This window comes from Eurosta solidaginis, chromosome 3 (genome assembly GCF_040869045.1).
Source record: "Eurosta solidaginis isolate ZX-2024a chromosome 3, ASM4086904v1, whole genome shotgun sequence".
NCBI classification, from domain to species: domain Eukaryota; kingdom Metazoa; phylum Arthropoda; class Insecta; order Diptera; family Tephritidae; genus Eurosta; species Eurosta solidaginis.
Genome location: NC_090321.1, coordinates 276347519 through 276370476, shown reverse-complemented (window position 1 = coordinate 276370476; position 22958 = coordinate 276347519). Strand labels below are relative to the sequence as shown.

At 35.5% G+C, this 22958-nt stretch overlaps 2 protein-coding genes across 4 annotated transcripts in view; one reads left to right on the top strand and one right to left on the bottom strand.

Annotated features, from left to right (window-relative positions):
• Mctp (multiple C2 domain and transmembrane region protein) overlaps window positions 1-22958 on the top strand; it is a 54540-nt gene that overhangs the window by 19076 nt on the left and 12506 nt on the right. For 2 of the 3 annotated variants that reach the window (XM_067776593.1, XM_067776592.1), the window contains exons 6-7: window positions 21977-22128; window positions 22252-22767. In XM_067776593.1, coding sequence (XP_067632694.1) covers window positions 21977-22128; window positions 22252-22767 — 668 coding nt within the window. Of the gene's footprint in view, window positions 1-21305; window positions 21712-21976; window positions 22129-22251; window positions 22768-22958 lie in introns of those variants that run through there. The other variant, XM_067776594.1, reaches the window with a different exon arrangement.
• Window positions 577-5727, bottom strand: Cyp12b2 (Cytochrome P450 12b2). The gene is given in 8 exon segments (XM_067776597.1): window positions 577-689; window positions 692-851; window positions 981-1410; window positions 1547-1599; window positions 1601-1675; window positions 1757-2003; window positions 2054-2199; window positions 5527-5727. Coding segments are annotated over 8 exon segments (1338 nt in total). The 5' UTR covers window positions 5641-5727.

Below are 22958 nucleotides of genomic sequence, written 5' to 3'. Positions count from 1 at the left end.
AAATTGTAGCTCTTAAAAACAGCCGAAAACACTGGAGGCGCCCTGTGCTACGAGAGTCATGAGTATTAATAGACCATTAATAGCAACCGTAAGTCGCCTTTGTGCGTGACCGCCAAGGAGCCACAAATGATTTAAAGAAATTGTGTTCGCGACGATCATTAGGAGTTAACCCTAGGTGAAACTACGCTTTGCACGAGATGTGCAGACAAAAGTGTGGCTATTTTACGTATATATATTTCTTTTACGCAGACGCAGCAGTATCAATTCCAAAGACCGGGGTTATGTTCGAAGCCTGTCTGGAGTAAGTGAACGAGGACAATCCCTCCGCAAGGAGCTACTCCTGAAAATTTTTGAACGTTCTGCGAGATCTTGAGGCAAAAACCCCCGATCTTTCCGAAATGGCCAACACGTTGATTTCCTTAAATACATACAAACAAAACCTTTCCTAAATATTATTTTTAAATAGAAAAATCAAGCTTTTTAAAGTAAGAACACCGGCGTACGCCGGCGCGCCGCCTACGACGTATATAATAAAGCCTACGCCGCCGCCACCGATAAAGCGATCGGCGTAAACCTCTACATTGTAGCCATATAAACACCGACACCTTTTGTTACCCTATAACCTGAAAGCACTATATCACGGGCGGCGAGGCGAAAATTTGCAGTTGCGATGGGTTTTAAGCGCAACACTTCTTAATGCAGCCACGTAAATAAGGCATATTTTTTATTTTTTCCTCAGTGAGTAGGTCATGCGGATCAGGTAATAAGGTTTGCAATTCCTTGCGTAATGCTTCCTGTTTCTCAGGGTTTGTACCAAGTAAATAGAGTGCAGAAATCAAAACAGAAGAAGTCTGACGTTGCATGAAATAATGAAAAGAATTTAACTAATTAAAATATATACTAATTATAATATTAATATTATTTTATTATTATATAAATAATTTAAAATATATTCAATATTACTTATATCGTATCATTACCGTATCCATTCCGGCCATCAGCATATCCATAGTCATTACCATAGCTACCTTCTTATCTATACGGTACATCTTATCTAACACACTTTTCGCTTCAGTGTTTTGTTCATTTGCAAACTTTTCCATTGCTTTATCGATATAATCTGTTGTTACTTCTGCAATATTGTCATAAGCTTTCATCAGTTGTTTGAAGCCCGGCGTTTCGAAATATCTCCAGAACGATGGCGACACGTCGTATGTATAAGCTTTTTCGAAGAAGATTGCCATGTTATCGGCAAGTTTTTTAGCATTTGCGTCTATTTTATCTCCCGAGAGTAGTCCAAGACACGTATTGAGCGCTACGTAAGCGACAGACTCGAATGCCCACATTTTAAATTCCTCCAGTATATCAGCATTAAGTTGGCCTGAGTGTGGGTCTAGAAGATTGTCAAATCTGAAAGAAAGGTAGAATGTTATGATCCGCTCCATTTAATACTTATTACTACTTCATATATAATGAAACACTTTTTTCATATGACACTTTTAAATGGACTTTAAAAGTGTGTTGGCGATGACTTCTTTAAACTTACCTCTGTAGAAACTCCATAGCAATTTCATCAATCGCCTGCAAGCTTTCAATATCAGACATTTTGAACTTTCATCAATACGGGATTAACTTTATTACGTGTATCACCCCATGATCGGCCCTGCTTAGAAAACTTTTAAATTGCATAAATTACTATGTGTGAACGTTTATATTATATAAAGATTTTTAAACACTTTGCCACTTACGAAGTAACAAGGCCGATAACACTCTGAAACACATCTGGACGCTTATTTGTGCGATAATGTGCAAGACTTTCTAAGCCCGTTCTGACGGGCCAAAGCCCTTCATTTCGATAAACGATTTCGAAATCTGCAGGATTGAAATCCAATATAACATCTGGCTTCCCCATTATGGGATTACCCTTTATACGTAGAATGTCACCGTTCCGATCGCGGTAATATTTTTCCATTGTGATGGCATTATCATACCGTAACGGTCCTCTTTAAGAAATTCATAAATCAATAAGCCCAGTGAGTATTTTTTTATAAACCATTAATTATATGGTTTATCTCCAGGGAAAAATGCTTTTAGCATTGCCAACGTACTTGGACCACGAATTTCTTTGTAGTCTTTTGCATTGAGCCATTCAGAGTCTTCTGTTGGCTTTTCGTTTGTCTCAAAGTGTTCCAAAAGCACCTGCAATAAAATCAATAAATCGCGTTGAAAAATTTGTTTGGGTTAAACGTGGATGGTTTCAAAAGTTTGGGTGTATTTTATACGGGATATTCCCTCGCTAAAAGCAACGGCCTGGCTGTTTTTGCGAGAGCTTAGCAGAAGCTCGGTTATTTGAAGAGTGGCTTAGTTTTTTTGCACCTACGGTTCTCCATGGCAACGAAGGGTGTCGGGCGGTGGATGGCCAAAACTACCAACCCTCTATCTGTGGTGTTATGCGAACCGTACCCTTTGAATAATACAACCACGGGATATATTCGGACACACCTAAACAGAGCCGCCAGGAGGACAAGAAAATTAAAGGAAAAGAAAGGAAAAAAAAGGGAAAGGAAAGGTCTGTTTGCAAGGGATTGTCGATTTTCTCAAAAATGAGTTATCGACTTATTAAAGATTTGATAAATGAGTTATCGACTTATTAAAGAAAGGGAAATTATCTATTCCTTATCATGAATTATCGGTGTGTTATCGATTTGTTATCGACGAGCTAACGGTATGTAATCAGGATGTTATAGATTTGGTAGCGACGCGTTAATGGTCTTCTGGCGACGATTCATCTGTTTGTTATCGAACACGGTACGGACAACACTTCAATATAAAATCGATAACACGTCGACACGATAGCCTATCTATACCAATCCGATAATCAGCCAATAACTAGCCGTTGACTCAGTGAAACCAACCCTATAATAAACCGATAGCTGAAAACAAGACCGTATTTTTTTCTTATTATTATTAAATTGCATTTGCCGGATATGTACTTTCTGGAAAATAACACCATCAAGTTATGTACAAACCCGACCATCCCGGGAACGGAAAGGAAGGGACAATGTTGAACCTTATAGGTCATCCAACTACCTCATTTTGTGGCGAAATTGAAATCGTCAGAGTTCCACCTGCAAAAAAAAAGATTTTCCACGAGTTGGAGAAGCTATAAATTATGTAATCAAACAGATACTGATATCATACAATATAAAAAAAGATAATGAAAAACCAATAACTCGTCGATACCGGTTGTTACAGATAACAATCTCCTCTCAAATAGGCCCGAAGTTATGTTAAAATTTCTCTAAAATGTCCCCGACGGGGTTCCGAAAATGTCCAAAAGTAACTTCGAAAACAATTCGGAAATAATTTCGAAGTAGACCCGAAAATAGCTGAAGTACTATCGAAGAAGGTCCCGAATTTGTTACAGAGTGATAACGAAGTAATTTTATACAGACTGAAGAAACCCATTCCAAAAAGATAAGGGTCCAGATAATAATCTGATAGGGTCATATATGTATATGGCTAAAACCTGTGTTATTCCCTACAAGTCATTGCATGTTTTCAACGCTTCAGTAGCTGATGTTATTTGCAAGCTAGAGAAAAAATCACTAGGTGGAGAAGCGAACTGTATAAGAAGGAAAAACAACAACTAAGCTAGTTGAGTTGGCTAAGTGGTTTGAGGTGAAATCGCTTAAACAACAATCGACCAAAAATGGGTACTATTTTGAACGAGCAAATTAAGCGAATATGCAGATAAACGAAAATAACAAGCTGTCGGCAGGATGGCATACATATGAACAAACACACGCATTCCATATATTTTGTTTTTTGGTTTAGTGTCAAAAACGTACTGTGCCAGAAGTAAGAATGTCAGAGCAGCAATTAGGTGATTTCCTTTCATCACCTGGGTGCGCCATGATGGAACTGTTTAGCTGAATGAGGCGTTGTTTTGAACTTGTAAAAAGAAGCCACAAATATACAATTCTAATTTCGTACCGTTCCGTACAATGTACAAAACAATACGCCAATATATTTTTTTCTACTTCCATGAAAGTGAAATGGTAAATATATATAGTTTGTCACGAATCTCAAAGTTGTAAGTCCTTAAAGGAGAAGTGATGGACCCACCAATAAGTATACCGAATTGATATGGTTGACAATCTGCTTTGATTTAGCCATGTCCCTATGTCTGATTGAACGCAAACTTGTCCCACATTTTTGAGATATCTTGATAAAATTTGGGAGCGAAGATATTTATGTACGTGTCCGATAATAAATTGGTCTGATCCGGGAAGATGTGACTACTATAGCATATATCTCCCATAAAACCGATATTTCAGAAAATAGGTTTTTTTGTCTTATATTCCTTAATTTATTAGATATAAGCTTCAAATTTCAACAGGTAATTTCGTATATAGCACGATCGGTAGTATGTATAGTATATACCCCATACAAACGATTGTTTAGGTCATCGTAATTTCGTAGTTTCTGCCCTATTCAAAGAGCTTTAAGTTCAAAAGATTACGTATACGGAATATATTGTTGTCCGAAAAAATTTTAGAGATCTATCGTACCTACAGCATACATCCCATACAACCGATTGTACGAGCCACAAGCTTTTCGTAATTTTAGGAGCTAGAAGCTTCAAATTTCACATAATGCTTGCGCATGTGATGTGTAAAAAATCGTAGATATCTGTCGTAGATATTGTTTATATACTTTACAAGAGATTGTTAAGATAAGAAGCTTCTCGCAATTTCTGTCTCATTTCAAAGGCTAAAGGCTGCAAATTTCAAAAATTACTACATATGTATGTATATAGCATAAATTGTTGTTTGAAAAAATCGTACGTATCGTTCGCATAGAGCATATATCCCATACAACCGATTGTTCAGGTAAGAGACAGCCGAAGACAGTCCCATCCTTGCTTTTTTTTTATAGCATGAATTTGTACTAAATTATTATTTTATTTTTTTTTTTGCAAAGCCGAAGAACTGAATTAGATTCACCCCTTCATTGTGTATATTTGTTTCAAACAATACTTATACGATCTCTAGTTAATTGAAAAACATAAGTTTTCGATACCCACATACGTATGTTTACACATCGAACTTCACGAGAGCTTGTTAGTCAGGATCATGGGGCTAGCATCCTTCTTGATAATTCATTTTACTGTCGTTTGCTTTCTGTGTAGACAAATAAACTCTAGATACTGAAAGCTTTATGGAACAATTTTGGAAGTAAACTTTCCTCTCAGTTCATTTCGAGAAACTATCTTTTAAGGTCAGTGCACTGTAATTTTGCATATAATCTAAAAGGCGCAGAACGTAATGCTTTCTCTTGATCCTGGATTTGCTATTAATTGATATTTCCATTTCTCATTAAACTGCGTTAGCCTTTCCGTATTCACGAGCTACTTTGTACATTTGCTTTAAAACTTGTTTTAATGTAACACCGCAATAGTTGTATAAAAGAAAAAAAATCATTACAATTTGAATGTTCTTTTGATATCCATCACGATCTTACATATTGTTTACACGATAAGGTTTTGGAAAGTGGTCTCACAAACCGCTGATTTGGTATGCATTTTGTGATCTTGAGTCCATCAGCAAGCAAAACTATAGATTTATTGGACATCATTTTAAAATAAGTTAATTAAAAAATTTACATTGATTGCACGCGAAATTTATACTATTCGAAAAAGCAAATTAATGGAGGCGCCATCAAATTTACTGATATATGTAGAACCAGCACAACCAACAGATCAGAGAACTAACAGAGAACTTTTAGATACCAGCAAGTTTTTATTTTATCGCAACGAATACGAATAGCAGATTACTAAAAATTACAAGCTTTTGCATTGGGCTGTATAGGGTGTGGCAATTGCTAATTGTAATTTATATAAAGGCTATTTTCTATTAGCGCTTTAGCGTAAGGGCGCAAACGCAAAAATATATCCGTTTTATAACATGAAGGCACTAAGTACCTAAATTTTTTGCTATTAGCCGGAGTATTTCCAGATCCCCTACAACTAACGACTATGTCTTGCCAGCAAATTATATCTTTCCATATACCTATATTTGTTTGTGTCATACTGATACACCCTATTTTTCACATACGCACATTTAATTATTAAAGCTCAAAAAAAGCTCGCCACTCGTATTTGTTTGCAAACAATAGAATATAGTTTTGCTATTTATTACATTATCATTTCACTAACAGGGATACTATTTTTATTTTTAATAGCAGGCAAAACTTTTGTCGTTAACTAAAGTTTGAAAATATTGGAACAGTATAACACCAGCAGAGTTAACAAGTTTAGTAGCCTCAATATCACGGCAGCTTCAAGCTAGTTTGATACCAACGATGGACCGACTTAAATACTAAGAAACAAAACTAGTGGTACGTGAAGTTGTTTATACTCAAACATGTTATTTGCATACTGTATTGTCAACGTTGTTTTAACGTTTATTTACCAAAAAACTTTAAATCGGCTGTAAACATATTTAGTATATAGAGAACATACTAAAGCAACATTTTCGATAAATATAATACAAAAATAGATCGGTACTTTTGTGAGGATACAAAGTTTCACGTTTCTTGTGGTTTGCATGATATAGCTATGACCATGAATCACTTAGCTGAACAATATATGACGGACGTATATATAAGTATTTGATGAGATTTGAAGCTTCATTTTTATTAAGTATTTGACCTTTTATTTGCTGTTCTGAAAATATAAATAGTGACCCTAGTACGTAAGGCTTCGCAATGTTTGTTTACTTAGTAGATAAATGTATATATTTATTAAACAGGGAATGTTTGATATTTTCCCTCTTTAAACAATGATTTAACATCGTTGTACAAAACGTAACGTAAATTTTTAAGAAAAGAAACGTAAGACGATAAAAACATTCTTTTTGAAGTAAAATTGTAATTGGAGGGAAGATAAATTTTAAGGCTCACATAAGAAAACGGGCCTAAGTTCAAATAATTAAATATCTGCATGATACCATGCACTACTATCAGCTGTGTTTTTTTTTTTTACATCTATAGACATATGACTTTATTTGGACTGCCATTAAATGCATGGAACTGTTGCGCAGAGAATTTGCAGCTAAATTCCAGTTTTCATTATACTCAGCTGTAACTGAAATGTGTCTTTCTATTTTATCTCTACACTATTCCCCAATTCTATGAACGAAAAGTTAGTGTGTCCACGATACATCGAGCCGCTTCATCTATAGGTTATACCAATGACCAACAGAGCTTCGTGTCTCTGCTATTAACCCGGTTTGTAGCAAGTTATTTAACCACTGCCGCGAGTCTTCAATAATTGCCGCTAGATGGGTCTCTTTAACATTATCTAAGGGATAAGCGTTTTTTTTTTTACCAGCAAATGTAGATGTACATACATGTAAAAAAAAACAAGACTTCATACCTTTCATGAATGGGGCTGAACAATAATCTTATCCCGCTCGTAATCTCCGAATAATCGGATGTATAAGATAAGAAATATATAGTGAACAGATCTACATACCTTAACCATTTTTAAGATAAATATAAAATAAAAAATAGGTAGGTACTTTGTGTGAGGATCCAAAGTTTCAGGTTTTTTGTGGTCTGCGTGTAAAAACTATGACTACGAATCACGTATTTCAACAATATATGACGTAAGCGTAACTATTTGATGAAATTTGATGAATTTTGAAGCTTCTAGCCGTAAAAAGGAGGCAAAAATTAGAGTTTATATGGGGTATATAATATATATACCACCGATCTCAATGATTTTTTCAGACAACAATATATGCTATACACGTAAGCATTTGGTGAAATTTGAACATATCTAAACGATTTTTAAGATAAATATAAAATAAAAAATAGGTAGGTAATCTGTGTGAGGATGCAAAGCTTCACGTTTTTTGTGGTCTGCATGTAAAAACTATGAGTACGAATCACGTCTTTCAAAAATATATGACGTAAACGTAACTATTTGATGAAATTTGATAAATTTTGAAGCTTATAGTCGTAAAAATGGGGCAAAAATTACAGTTTATATGAAGTATATTATATATATACCACCGATCTCTATGATTTTTTCAGACAACAATATATGCTATATAAGTAAGCATTTTGTGAAATTTGAAGCTTGCAGCTGTTAAAACGGGGCAGAAATTGCGCAAAGTTTCTTATCTGAACAATCGGTTGTATGAGATATATACTATATATACAACCGATCTCTATAATTTTTTCAGACAACAATATATGCTATATGCGTAAGCAATCGGTGAAATTTTAAGCTTATAGCTGTTAAAATGGGTTAGAAATTGCGTAAAGTTTCTTATCTAAACAATCGGTTGTATGAGATATATACTATATATACAACCGATCTCTATGATTTTTTTAGACAACAATATATGCTATATACGTAAGCAATCGGTGAAATTTGAAGCTTATAGCTGTTAAAATGGGGTAGAAATTGCGAAAAGTTTCTTATCTGAACAATCGGTGGTATGAGATATATACTATATATACAACCGATCTCTATGATTTTTGCAGACAACAATATATGCTATATAGGTAAGCAATCGGTGAAATTTGAAGCTTATAGCTGTTAAAATGGGGTAGAAATTGCGAAAAGTTTCTTATCTGAACAATCGGTTGTATGAGATATATACTATATATACAACCGATCTCTATGATTTTTTCAGACAACAATATATGCTATATACGTAAGTATTCGGTGAAATTTGAAGCTTCTAGCTGTTAAAATGGGGCTAAAATTTGGGAAAAAAAAAAAAATATATATATATATATATATATATATATATATATATACTATATATATATATACTATATACCACCATATATATACTATATATACCACCGATCTTTATGATTTTTTCAGACAACAACATATGCTATATACGTAAGCATTCGTTGAAATTTGAAGCCTCTAGCTCTTAAAATAGGGCAGTAATTACGAAAAGTTCCTTATCTGAACAATCGGTTGTGGGGGATATATACTATATATACGACCGATCTCATCAATTTTTTCAGGCAACAATACGTGCAATATACGAAAGTATATGGTGAAGTTTGAAGCTTCAATCAAATTGGGTAAGATATTACAAAAATCTTCTTTTTCTGAAAAATCGGTTGTATGGAGGATATATGCTATAGTGGTCCGATCCGGTCGGTTCCGACAAATGTCTAATCGGACACCCAAATACACCCGCTCACCAAATTTTATCAAGATATCTCAAAAATTGAGGGACTAGTTTGCATACAAACAGACAGACGGACAGACAGACATGGCTAAATCAGCTCTGCTCTTCAACCTGATTATTTCGGTATACTTAATGGTGGGTCTATCTATTTTCCTTTAAGGACTTACAATTTTCGGTTTCGTAACGAAATTAATATACCATTTCATTTTCATGAAAGGTATAAAAAACCAAGGCTATTATGTTTACATACTTCCCGTGACATTTCGATAAAATTTTATCGATAAGATTGACTAGGCTTTTAGAGAAAATCTTGATTGTTGTGCAATCCACTCGTAACTAGGTGTTTAAGAATGGTATAAAGAAAAACATAGTTTCACAGTCAGTTTCCGGTCGCCATATTTACTACCTAACAGTTGACAGTTTACGACATTTCTTGCTGTCATCTCACGTAGATTGGCTTAGGTTAGGTTGAACTGGCCGCTCAACAAAGAACGCACTTAGAATGAATGTGTTCATAGTGTTACCAGACGAACAAACGGAAACCCACAAAGAGGAACCAGGACTTATATTATAAAATAACGCCGTCCTCTAGCTAAATATTAGACGGTTTCAACCATTTTAACTGAAATAAGTTATCCATATTTTTTTGGTTAAAAAAATATTTCAGTTTTAGGCACATATAAAAATTGTTGTTGTTTATTGCGTCAGGACTCACATACTGTGAGTGAAGGGCACTAGTAATCGCCACGGTTTACGGTTTTTTTGAAATATCAAGGTCTCAAGGAAATGTTTTATTTTGCAAAAATGTCAAATTTATCAAGGACAACTGATTATGCTTACGATATATGGAACCGTTAAAACTTGCTAACCAAGACGATTTTTTGTGACTGATAACCTTCCCCATTAAAAGTACCCGCACCACACATACGCCCTCAAATATCTGCGACTCGCCAAAGAAGTGATAGCAACACTCGACTTGCCGAAAAATTTAAAAGTAGACGATATGCTGCGATTGGGCGAGGACATCGGTCATTTTAGCCCAAAGCAGAGATGTCTCGAACTGGTTTTCTATTTAGCTGTTGTAACTTGCATCTTTGACATCTTGAATCCCCTAGCCCTCAAAAGGTTGGTCAATCTTAGATTATTTCCAAATTCGGCACATTATTTTAAGAGCAATTCACATTTTCAGGTCGAACTCTGCGGCACATTCTTTATCGTCAGAAAGAGTGAGCTAAAGTTCAAATATGCATCCACGATATCTACAAAACGGGTACCTCGCTGACAGCGGAAAACCTAACGGGTTATGGTGCTCAGAGTATTCAAGAAAAAGACATGTCCGTCGTAATAGGCGACTTTATTTTCCAAACCAAAAAGGTGCGACGTAGTCAAATCAAAGACTTCCCGAGATTGTTAGGTTAGTGGCTTAGTGGTACTAGATTCCAGAAAATACGGGATCAATATCCGGCAAAGAACCATCTTCATCGATAATACTCAGAAATGGTGTTTATTGCTGGTAGCTAAAGAGGAAAAAATTAGCAACTCCAGAAACCTACAAAGCGCTCCGCTGACAAGCTTTAAGTCTGCCAACATAATCACCTATACATACAGATATGTTCCTTATCGCTCTTGGAGGCGAGGTTTGTCCAGCAATTGTTGGGTGTTCCGGTTCGTGACAATTTAGCAAAAACCGTCAGTACAACATTTCGTAATGCTGTTTTATGTTGACCTCTCTTGCCTCACTATGTAGATGATATTCAAGGGTCATAGAAAAACATCCCATGGCAGTTCTGAGTACAGCATTTTGGCAGGCCTAAAACCTCTTCCAGTAGCGTAGTAGGTGAACGCCCGTCAATTGCTTTGTTAGTTGTTGGCAGGGCTTCTTTATCTTTTCCACAAGTGCTGCCGGCAAGTGACTTCAGAATTTTGTGCGGCTTTGTACTTAAGTCACAATTTTGGAGGCATGTGCCTTAAAGGGTAAGAGTGTTACCGAGCTTTACCCCTAAGATCTTTAGGTTACTGAGAGTGGTAGAACACCATCAACATCCAATATTTGTATCATCTGTTCCTTCCACGACGTAAACGGAATGGCCGTTGACTTGATTGGTGATAGTAAAGTATCGCGGGAGGTGAAGAAACGAATACGTCTGCGGGCCAGGTCCTGTTGCCACTATCGTGTAGTCATCTGCATAGGATATTATAGTAACACCTTTTGGTGGGGAAGGCGGCTATGATATTTAGAATTTAAACAGAATTGGGGAAAAAGACTCCACCCTCTGGCACTTACTGTTTAATTCCCCTCGTTCCTATATTAAACCGCCGCTTTCCGACCATTCATATAATTTGCGGTCCATATTTTTAAACAAATACGAAGGGTTGAATTTTTATGTCTGGGAGTAGCGTACTGGTTGGATGTACCAAAAGCTTTTGAGATCAAGTGCCAAAGCACTGTTCTATGATGGGTTTTTGCTGGTCAGTCCGTAGTTTATCTGGACATTTTGAGGTTAAGAGTGGTGGTAGTTCTATGTATTTTGAGGAAGCCCTGATGATGGGTGACTAGGCGAAGATTTGCAGTGAATGAGGAATCAGGATGGTTTGTAATGTCTTCACTACTTGCGAGAGGAGGAATATCGGTCGATATAACGCACATTCGATAGCTGTTTTTCCCGGCTTTAGTATTGGAGTTATCCTTGTCATTATCCGTTGTTCTTAAATGACAAATGTGCGTCCGGTAGCTTACAGCGCCAAGGTTTTTTAGCATTGACACTACTATACCCTCCGAGCTCATTTAATAAGAGGGCTTGGCTTTTTTATAGTTCACTTAAACTCTGTGGAAAGAATATTAACGGATAGCTCGTTGTATTTTTATTTATGTGTCCTTCTATTTGCACGACGTCTTGCTTTGCCTACTAAAGGAAACATTTTAAATTGCCACCAAAAATCGCCCAAAAAGAGTCCACAAAATTTTATCGTCAAATGTGATGGATATTTCGTCATTGTATTTTGTCGGGCTAGACATCAATTTGGCGGTTGTCAACAATTTACTGACATACGCAGAGAGGTTGCAGTTCTTAAGATGCTCTTCCGATTTGACACTTTGTGTTCATTTACCAGCCACATAGTACCCAAGTTAAGTTTCCTAATATGAGAGTCTGAGGTCGACAAGCTTTGCTGTATGTTGATATCAATACAAACTTCAATAATATGTTTTTCAACAAAAATTAGACCCTGACATTGACAATGGAATTGCCATCTTTCTTATACCATGGTGTTAAGGTAGTTTTTTGACTATGTCAATATTTAGAGTACGATAAGCGTTCTGTGAAATGATAAAATTAAATAGAAATTGTATTCAATGAATGAAATAATAATAGTATGAAATAAATATTTATTCAAATGTATGAAATTTTGTTTTCATTTTATAAATTCATAGAAAAAAATTAGCAATGTTCCTTCTTTACCGCCGCATTTTGTTTCATAAATAATTTAGTTTAAAAAACCAAAAAACACGCCTTTAAATAATATCAAACTAAAACGTTAAAAATAATTTTCAAAATAAGTTTAAAACAATAATGAACGAACAATAAACGATAACAATAATGAACGAAAAATTAGTATTATTGTGAAAAAACCTCGGACGCTTGATATAGTATATATATCTTGGAATGGAAAGTCCCACATCAGCAATTCTTATGGAAGTGTTCATGCAAAATCTGGAAGAAAAGTACATACAGGAGCTGAAGTCCAAATTAGGCGTGTCATTTTATGCTAGATACGTGGATGACATAATATGCGTTTTAACTACTAATAACGAAGAGCTTTACTGTAGTACCTCAACCAGCAGCACGAAAATATAAAATTTACAATGGAAACCGAAAAAGACGGAGGAATCAACTATCTAGACCTCACGATAAATATTGATAAAGAAGCCAAAAGATTTAACTATGACATATATAGAAAGCCAACGGCTACCGACACAATAATACATAATACCTCAAATCACCCCAACAGCATAAAAATGCAGCATAAGGCACTTGGTACATAGACTTGAAAGAACACCTCTTACACAAGAGGCATATAAGAGAGAACTTGAGATACAATAACACAGCATTCAAAACATCGAACAATCTAGAGCGAACACTAAGAACTAACACTAACTCAGAGGATCTGTTTAGCAGCCACGGCGTATACAAGCTTACCTGCGGATGTCAGCATATTTACATAGGACAAACAGGACGGCAAATATAAACGAGGTTCAGAGAACATCTTAGAGATTACAACAAAAAAATACGGAATCCAAACATTATATCCAAGTCTAACTTCGCGAATGACATGGTCGAGAATGAATGTTCCCCAGCAAACATCAAGAAAACAGTTAGGGTTCTTCACATACAAGCAAAAGTCCGACGTCTCAAAGTACTCGAAAATATGTAAATCTACAAACAGAAAACATTCAACGGTAGAATAATAAACGAACAGATAAACACAATTTCTGACACAATATTCGAGCCTTTAAAACTTGTTTACAAGAAACAAAGTAATCACAGAAGTACAACAGACAAACACAAAACAACAAATAAACACAAAACAATTAACACACCAAAACAACAAACCCACAAAGAAGGTCAAACGACTAAAATTACGGATTTTATAAATAAGGGGAATTGCAAGTAAATTCGTTACAATATACAGGACAAACGACAACAACAGATCAGAACTAAAATCGACACTGATGATGGCACAACGCCGAAACTGGATTGTCTCAAAACCAAATTTGACAAGGGATGACGGAAAATCGTTCCAATGTACATTATAATAATACTAGTATTTTTCGTTCATTACCGTTTTAGACTTATTTTTAACTTTTTAGTTCAATGCTATTTAAAAGTGTGTTTTTTAGTTTTTTGTTAAACTATATTTATTTGTTTGTAACCCTCCCTTGCGTGCCTAACCTAGAGAGTTACAAACACACATACATGCATACAGGTGAAGCTATATAGGCGTGTTAATAACGCTGATTTGTTGTTCATTTCCTGCTTTTGGTTTATGTAAATACTAGCAGGAACCTTGGCGTCTTGTGCAACAAAATGCAAAACTCTCATATCAAATATCATCAGAAATCAGCTGTTCCATCAATCAATCATCTATCAATAAAAACTTACATGCGCTTTCGCTGCCATCTGGCGAATGTTAGGAACTGCCGGTAATGCAGTGTTAGCTCTAATCAAATATTCACAATAGTGCCATAGTACAAATAGATTTCTTTGTGTGCTCACAACCATTTATTTTTAACAAATTATTTTAATAAAATATAGCTAAACAAAGCCACTACGATCAATTATGCCCAAAGCTCGCTAATAGCACGAATACCCATATTTACAACCAAAACTTTATTTATAGATTTGGATTCTAAATACGAGCGAAAAACGGACCTGCACATAAAAACAGCAAGAAATAATATATAAGATTAAATTAAGTCTGTTACTGTATGAATGTGCCTAATATACTGTTCTTTGTCGGTCCGAATTCTTTCATTTAGCCCAAAATGCGACATCTTCTTCGTATTAGCAAAATGCGACTTTATACGGCCACACTTTAGCACTAGCATTAAAAATTCGGGGATCAATCCTACGTTCTTCGAAAAAATTCACGAAATGGGAAGTAATGCTGGTAATTCTTCTTTTCGTCACCTCCATCCACAGTCAATCATTGTTTGTTTACAAATTCGTTGTATTTGTAATTGTTCATGCGCCAGCTTGCAGTTCCGTGCTGTAATTACGGCAGCCACTTCGTCTGCGTCAGCGACAAGAAAAGCTCTTTCTGGCATGTGCAGGCGAAGGAGGCTGTCATACGATGCATTCCAGAGGTTGGGATCTAACACCGACCGCTGAGCTGCTCCGACTGTTATCCTCACCCTTCTCTGAACTTGATTTGTTTCGCACCCTGAGCCAGAGATTTTTCAGGTAGTCCCTTAATATGGCTAGTAGATAAGGAGGTACCTTGAGAGAGTGTTTTAGCGCATCGAGCATGTCATCCCACCTGACGGTGGCAGTAGTTTCGTACATGTGTGATACCAAAAAATTAATTTGTATAAGAGGTGTTACGCCCCTTCTTCCATTATTTTCCATTTTTCGTTAAAACTTTGGGTTTAGGAATGTTGACAGCTCTGCCAAGTTTCAGTAATGTGACTAAATCGGTTAAAGATATATGTGATATGGAAAGAAAAATGTGTATGGGAGGTACCACACCCTCTTTTTAAATTCTTTCCAGTTGTCTCCACTGATGTTGAGCATCTGTCTGCCAAGTATCATTTGCCTGGTATTAACTTGGTTTGTCATATGTTGGTATATACATATATATCAGATGCCACGGTCCCTAAATACCAAAAAATATACTGAAGAATTATATTTCCTACAAATTGGTGCATATTTTATCCAAATCGGCTAAATGGAGCGTTCGAAAAAGAAGTTGAAAAAATTGCGTGTGGCGTTTTTATATTGACAGTTATTTGTAAAGTTCTATCGGAAGCAATTTTCCTATGAACATTAGTGATGGTCGAAAACAAAAATCTTTCAAACGAAAAACGCATTTTTAATAAATTTTTTATTAGCTGACAAATAAGGTTACTCTTTTACCATTCCAATGATATATGTACACATTATTATACCTTATATTACGTTTCCTATATGCAAAACTGCAACAAAATTTGTATTTTCTTAACGGGGGCGTTCCTCTATAGTGGCTTGGCAAAAGTTTCGAGTGTATATCTTTCACGAAAACTTTGTGAAAATTCGTCTGGCTTGCAGATGGCGTTTGCAAAAAAACTGAAAAATGAAGGTCGAATCAAATTACATTAGAAGCTCGGCCTAAGTCTCTTCGAAAGTATATCACGCCAATTTATTATGTATTACTATTAGTTTATTATATATGTATGTATCTGCATGTCGTGCATATTTCTGGGAGTAAAAACCCAAACTGTGGCTCCTCAAAGCAATTGTACGTAGGCACTTGTTGGGGAGTAATTGTTTTAGCTCTCATTGGTATTGTGTGGCTTAAAAATATTCGTCATGTGTGACATTTGAATCGCATATACAAATTTTAATACGCACCCTGTAGGGAAAATCTCTAGTTCATAACTGTACCATTACAAGTATCATTACAAGTTCGCTCTAAATCTCTTTTACATACTTTTAAAATGGCAATTTCAACACGAAGATTTTGAAATTATATGAATATCACATAGCGCCTATTGCTTGGGAATGGCTTCAAAGTTAAGGGAACGAACGAAGAAGCTTCCTGAAGTTATTTGCAGATAACCTATTGAATTTTTACCAAATATATGCTAGATATAAATTTAAAAAACACACACGAAAGATTTTTAAACTAGATAAAATCTGGCTGTTGACGAACTAGTTCTTATTTACTACTTTAGACCTAGTTCAAAACCAGAAAATTTCTATCACTAGTAACTGACTTCACCACGTGGTGAATACACAGAGGTACATATACTTTACAAAAAGCATAAGCAAATGTTGTTAAAAAAAATATATATCTATATATATAAAAATGAATGTCCGTTTGTGTGAGGCTTATAGAATCAAAAACTATCCGGTCGATTTTGTTCAAACTTTCACATAAGTTGCGTATACTTCACGCGGTGGTTCGCACATAGATTTGGTTGCGATCGACGCACAGGGTCTCGAGATATAGGCCAAAACGTGGACCCGGGTATCCCTGGAATGTTTTTATAGAATATGGAACACATGAAAGCTGTTGATGAGTGCTTTAGTAGAGGGTAATTTTCATACTCTTGGGTGACTAGGGTATCAAGATATAGGCCAAAACGTGGACCCGGGTACCCCTAGAATGTGTTTATAGAATATGGATAAAAAATGAAAGCTGTTGATGAGTGCTTTATTAGAGGGTAATTTTCATACCTATTGGTGACTAGGGTCTCGAGATATAGGCCAAAACGTGGACCCGTGAACGCCTATATAGTGTTTTTACATTATTTGTATCAAATTGAAGCTGTTGATGAGTGCTTTAGTATATGGTAGTTTTCATACCTATTGGTGACTAGGGTCTCGAGATATAGGCCAAAAGGTGGATCAGGGTAACACTAGGATGTGTTTTTACATTATTTGTATCAAATTGAAGCTGTTGATGAGTGCTTTAGTACAGGGTAGTTTTCATACCTATGTGTGACTAGGGTCTCGAGATATAGGTCAAAACGTGGATCAGGGTAACAGTAGAATATGTTTTTACACTATGGGTATTAAATTAAAGCTGTTGATGTATGCTTCAGTACAGAGTAAGTTTTACACCGCTGGGTGACTAGGGTATCGAGATACAGGTCAAAACATGGACCCGGATACCCCTAGAATGTGTGTGTATTATGGATATCAAATGAAAGCTGTTTCTGAGAGCTTTAAAGTAATTTTCATTGTGATATTCGATTTAGTCGCATCAACCTGGCAAAACTGATAAATATGCATGCGAAGCCGAAATAAAGACATGAATTAATAATACCCACATACCTATTTACATACGTCCTATTCGATTTTGCTGGAATTTGGTATATAAATTTGCTTATGTTAGTATTTACTATGCTTTTTTCCGGGAAGTAGACCAGAGACGGACTGGGACTGGGATTAAGACTAGGACTGGGACTGAGACTGAGACTCGGAATGGGACTGGAACAAAATAGATACCACCTTCTGGGACTGGCAATAAGACATGAAGAAGAATGAGAAAAACTTGAGAGAAGAGAAAAGAGAGAAGGAGACTGAGAAAGATATAGAATGAGACAAAAATGGAGATAGATGAAGCGAAAAATACGGAGGGAGGATTGAATACAAAGATTAGGAAAGAGTGTAGAGGGGGGGGGGGGGGGGGGGGGGGGGGGGGGGGGGGCAGAGTTAGACGGAAAAAGCTTATTAAAATGTATGCAGATAGAATTTAGGGCAGAACAACGTCTACCAGGTCTGCTAGTATATACATATATTTTATGTGTCAGTGATAATGATCACAATTCTGCTGGTCCTTTCTAAACTTCACCTTAGAATAATTCATCTTATCTCTAGAATAATTCCTTTGATGTGCTTGTTGTATTTTTTGCCGGAATGAATACTCGGCGATGTTATCAATTATGTGACAGTATGAACCAAACTTATCCGTCGGGTATTTATGTTACTATCTCCAACGTCAATGGAGTAATTTTCTTCGAAAACATCACAAACAGAACGCCTCGCCTTGCTTAATTGTTCCCTAACACGATGTTTGAAGTAACCGGTTAGGTGTAAAGTAAACCAAGAGCATAGGGTGATAATGATACGTGAAGATATGGGGTATAGAAAAACTATAAAGTTACACTTTGCTCCTCTTAGAGGAATGCAATATCGTTTCCACTCTGTCCAGCTAGGCAATTCATTTTAACTCAACTTATTTTCCTACTTGGCACATTAAGCTGAATACACGCTTTGGAATATATTATAAACGTATTTTATTATCGCCGGAGAATAAATTAGTGTTGCTGCAATATAGAGCTCTTCTCTACCAGTGCTGCGAAAAATTATTCAATTGTACCGAATTATCTTCAAAGGTACCGTGGTATACGTGATGTCAATACATTCCATGCCAACACATTCTACCCAATTATTTTTTTAGCTCAATTTTTTAATAAATTTTTTGAGAAATATACCAAAAAATACTTCATTAAAAGCTAAACGTTTTTTGAACATTATACTAAGTTAAAACTTGAAATTTATTATTGTTCCTATCTTCCTACTTATTCATAAAAATATTCCTTTCAAAAAATATTTCTTTCAGATATAAAAGCTTTCAAGCCCATGCTCGTACATGGGTTTTTCTTATTTCCTATTTAAAAGTAATATTTTTTAGCATCTTTCTAGAAATTGTCCGACTTGCGAAATTTTGATACAACCTTTAAAAGCCGTGTAACTTTTTGAAAAATCCAATTTTCAATGAATTACTTTTTCATATATTGCCCGAAAGTTCATCAAAAACTTCAAAAAAATGAAAAAAGGGTCGAATCTCGTTTAATGAATACTTTTGTTGAATTAAAACTAATTTCTCAGTAAACAAAAAAACAACATGGAATCCTTCCTTGACATTTTTTTTTAAACGCGGGAGCTTAGGCACAAAAGGTCTAACTTGGCAGTCAATCTTTCGCTGTATTTATCTACCAAATTCAAATATAATAATTAGGCGCAATATTTCTAAAAAAAAAACAATTGTCTCCAATTTTCGTGCAGTATATTTCAAATTTTTTCATAAAAATTCGTAATATTTTAGTGGTTATGTTGATTCCTAAAGAATTAGCTGAGTGAATTTTCGGCTTGAGGGATGATTTTGCAACAAATTCCCTTAGATTAACTGCCCGATAGGAAAACTCTCAAGATGAAAACAAACGTGCTTCTAGTGCATTCGAAACCACTGCTAGTTCGCTATCTATCTCATTTACGTGCTTTCAACTGGCAAATTTTACATGGCGATGTCCTAGCGGCGGAAATTTTCCCACTGCATGATCTTTTCTCCAATTCCGAACTATATAAAAACTTCCTCTTTAGAACTAGTTGTTTATTTATTTTAACTAGTGTAAAAATTTACAGTTCAGATCTATTTTTTTTCTTGCTACTATTGCGTTGGCTCCAAACCGGACCGAAACTTCACATGTTGCTTCTTGTACAATATTATCCCCTTTTTCGATGGTTCCGAGGTCATAGGAAAGTGTGGTAAAAGAGGCATACTCACAGTCAAAGCTCCTTAAAGTTGGCAGCCGTTTTTTTATTGGTGGCCTTTTTCCCATATATAACTATGTTCAATTTGAAAAATAAAAGTACAAACTGTCGACTTTATAACTGGAGAAAATCAAGTGACTAACGAACTAGTACTTATTTGGCAATTTAGGTCTAGTTGCGAACTAGAAATTTGTATCACTAGTTACTAACTTTCCTTCAGGGTTAGCAAGAGTTTGCGATATTAATGAAAGCTCCCCCTTCATTCAATGAAAGGTTTTCAAAAGGCGCCCTACAACAATCCCATTGCCGAGGTGTTTGGAATGAAGCGAAGCAGTTTCGTACTCGCAAAGAAGTACACCGGGACTACTCAAAAAATAGTTTTAAATACCACTGGTATTAGATAAGTGATCAAAAAAGTATATGAGAATTATTCGCTCAATTTAATGAAAAGCTTTATGCAAAAATTAGAAATATTTACTCATTCATTCCCTTATTAAAGAAAATCTGTTTAGAAAATGATTTCCTCATTTTGGATGAGTGTTTTTATCTAATTGCACCTCTAAGGCTTAAAAAGATAGTGTTGTATTGTGAATATTAATTTTGATTCAATTCAAATGTGCTTTGCCAGCGAGAGAGAGAGAATGTAAATTTAATTCTGCCCAGAGAAAATATTTTCGTTTCTCCAATATATAGTTTTTTTTTAATAAGTTGAACGATTTATAACATTCTGTCGGGGCTGAATTTTCCACCTGCCTACTGTCTACTGCCCGGAAGTCAGTAACTAGTGATACAAATTTCTGGGTCAAAACTAGACCTAAAGTACTGCTTGATCTTCTCTCTCTTCTAAATCGACGGTGTGTGCTTTTATATTTCATACCAAACAAATATATTGGATAAATAGGCTATCTACAAAAAAAAAAAAAAAAAAACTGATATTCGCACTGGTTCGGAACTATCTACGAAGGGTATAAAATTATACTAAAAGCCAAATGCAGAATTTCCATCGCTTCGGGACCAATCATAAGTACTAACAAAAGAACTAGGTCTACATTGTAAATTTTAACACTAAATTCACCAGTTTCGAACTAGAGATTTTCCCTACATGGCGTATGAAATCACTCCATGAATAATTTTAATAATTTCTCGTATATCATCGATTTGAGAAAAAACTATAACAATGTCACCTTTCGTAATTAATGATATAAGGTACAATAAAAAGCTTAATTTGTACATCACTGCTCTACACTACCCAAGCGGTAGTCAGCAGGCATATGAGTTCGACTCAATTAGTTTAGTGTGAAAGCGTACAGGCGTCAGTAGCACGTTGTGGTGTGCTGCGAATTAGCAGCGTTTGTGAGAAAACACAGAAAAAAATTCACTTAATTTATAATAAATAACCGAAATTATTACCAAAATTTTCCTACTTCTTTTGGACATTTTTATTTTTTGCTTAAAATATATACCTATCTCCCATCATGAAGAGTACTAAAAATATAACCCCGGAAAACAGTGTCTCATTCAACTGTAGCACGAATGGTGTCAACATCGTTAAAGACAACATAAGCAGCACAACTTTCAAACCCAAAAAATGTAATAGTCAACATAGAGCTGGCAACTGCAGACTTCTGGTTAAATGTACACCAGAGACATTGATGCAACGGTTGCATCGTAAACGATCCATTGTACGGCAACGGTTGGAAAAGGAGTTTGGCGAACTAATTGAGGTACAAATAAAAAAAGCGATTATGGGATAGTAAAAATAATAGACACAACTGGTTATGGATTTATTAGTAGGTTATGCAGTTAGCCGTTCATCCGCTAAATATGTCAGCTTTAAAGGGTCAATGAAATAAATAAAGTCTGGCGTGATAACCTTGATAGTTTTGTACCTCTTCTGCAAAAAAATCAGTGTTTGCATCTTCACAACTGTTTATTGTTTATATTTAACGATTTGTTAAATTTGTGTTGCAATGCTTTATTTATTCACAGCACTTTCAACGAAACAACAAATTAGCCGAATCATCAAAGCGTTTAAAATCACAAATCTGGAGCTCGGTCGTCACGATATTGTTGGTCAAAGCCAAAGATCTACCATTGGCTGATGATGGCAGTAAACTCACCGATATACATATTAAATTCAGGTGAGTTTGAATCACGACTAATTAATCAACAAATGAAATTGCTTAATAACTACATTTATATATAATCAACACTAATAATATTTTTTTTTGTTGTTTCTTATAAAATATTTTTGTTATTTTCAGACTTGGCAATGAGAAGTATAAGAGCAAATCTTCCTGGACCGAACGTTGGTTGGAACAATTCGATTTGCATCTCTTCGATGAAGACCAAAATTTGGAAGTCTCGTTGTGGAACCGCAATGCTATTTTTGGTAAAGCAAACATCGACTTAAGTGGATTTCAACGTGAAACTACGCATGGCATTTGGCGTGCTTTCGAAGACTGCCAAGGCGAGGTGTTCCTTATGTTAACTATAAGCGGTACCACAGCTCTCGAGACCATTACAGATCTCAAATCGTACAAGGAGGATCCAAGAGAAATTAAAATTGTACGCGATCGTTATCGTTTACATCGTTCTTTTCAGAATTTGCGTGACATTGGTCATTTGACAGTGAAAGTTTTCGGTGCTACGGGTTTGGCTGCAGCCGATATTGGTGGTAAATCGGATCCCTTTTGTGTACTAGAATTGGGTAATGCGCGCTTGCAGACACAAACGGAATACAAGACATTGACGCCGACGTGGAATAAAATTTTTACATTGTAAGTGTAAAAATTATTTTTAAATAGAAGTTAACGAGCTACTAGAAATATATTAGCCGAACTTTAAACAACTTAAGGGCACTGCTCCGATCGTTATGACGATAAAATCCCACAATGCTTATTTTCAGTTTTAGTTCATAAAAGACATGAGAACAGATTTACTTAATGGTATTTGATCAAAGTTTGCTATA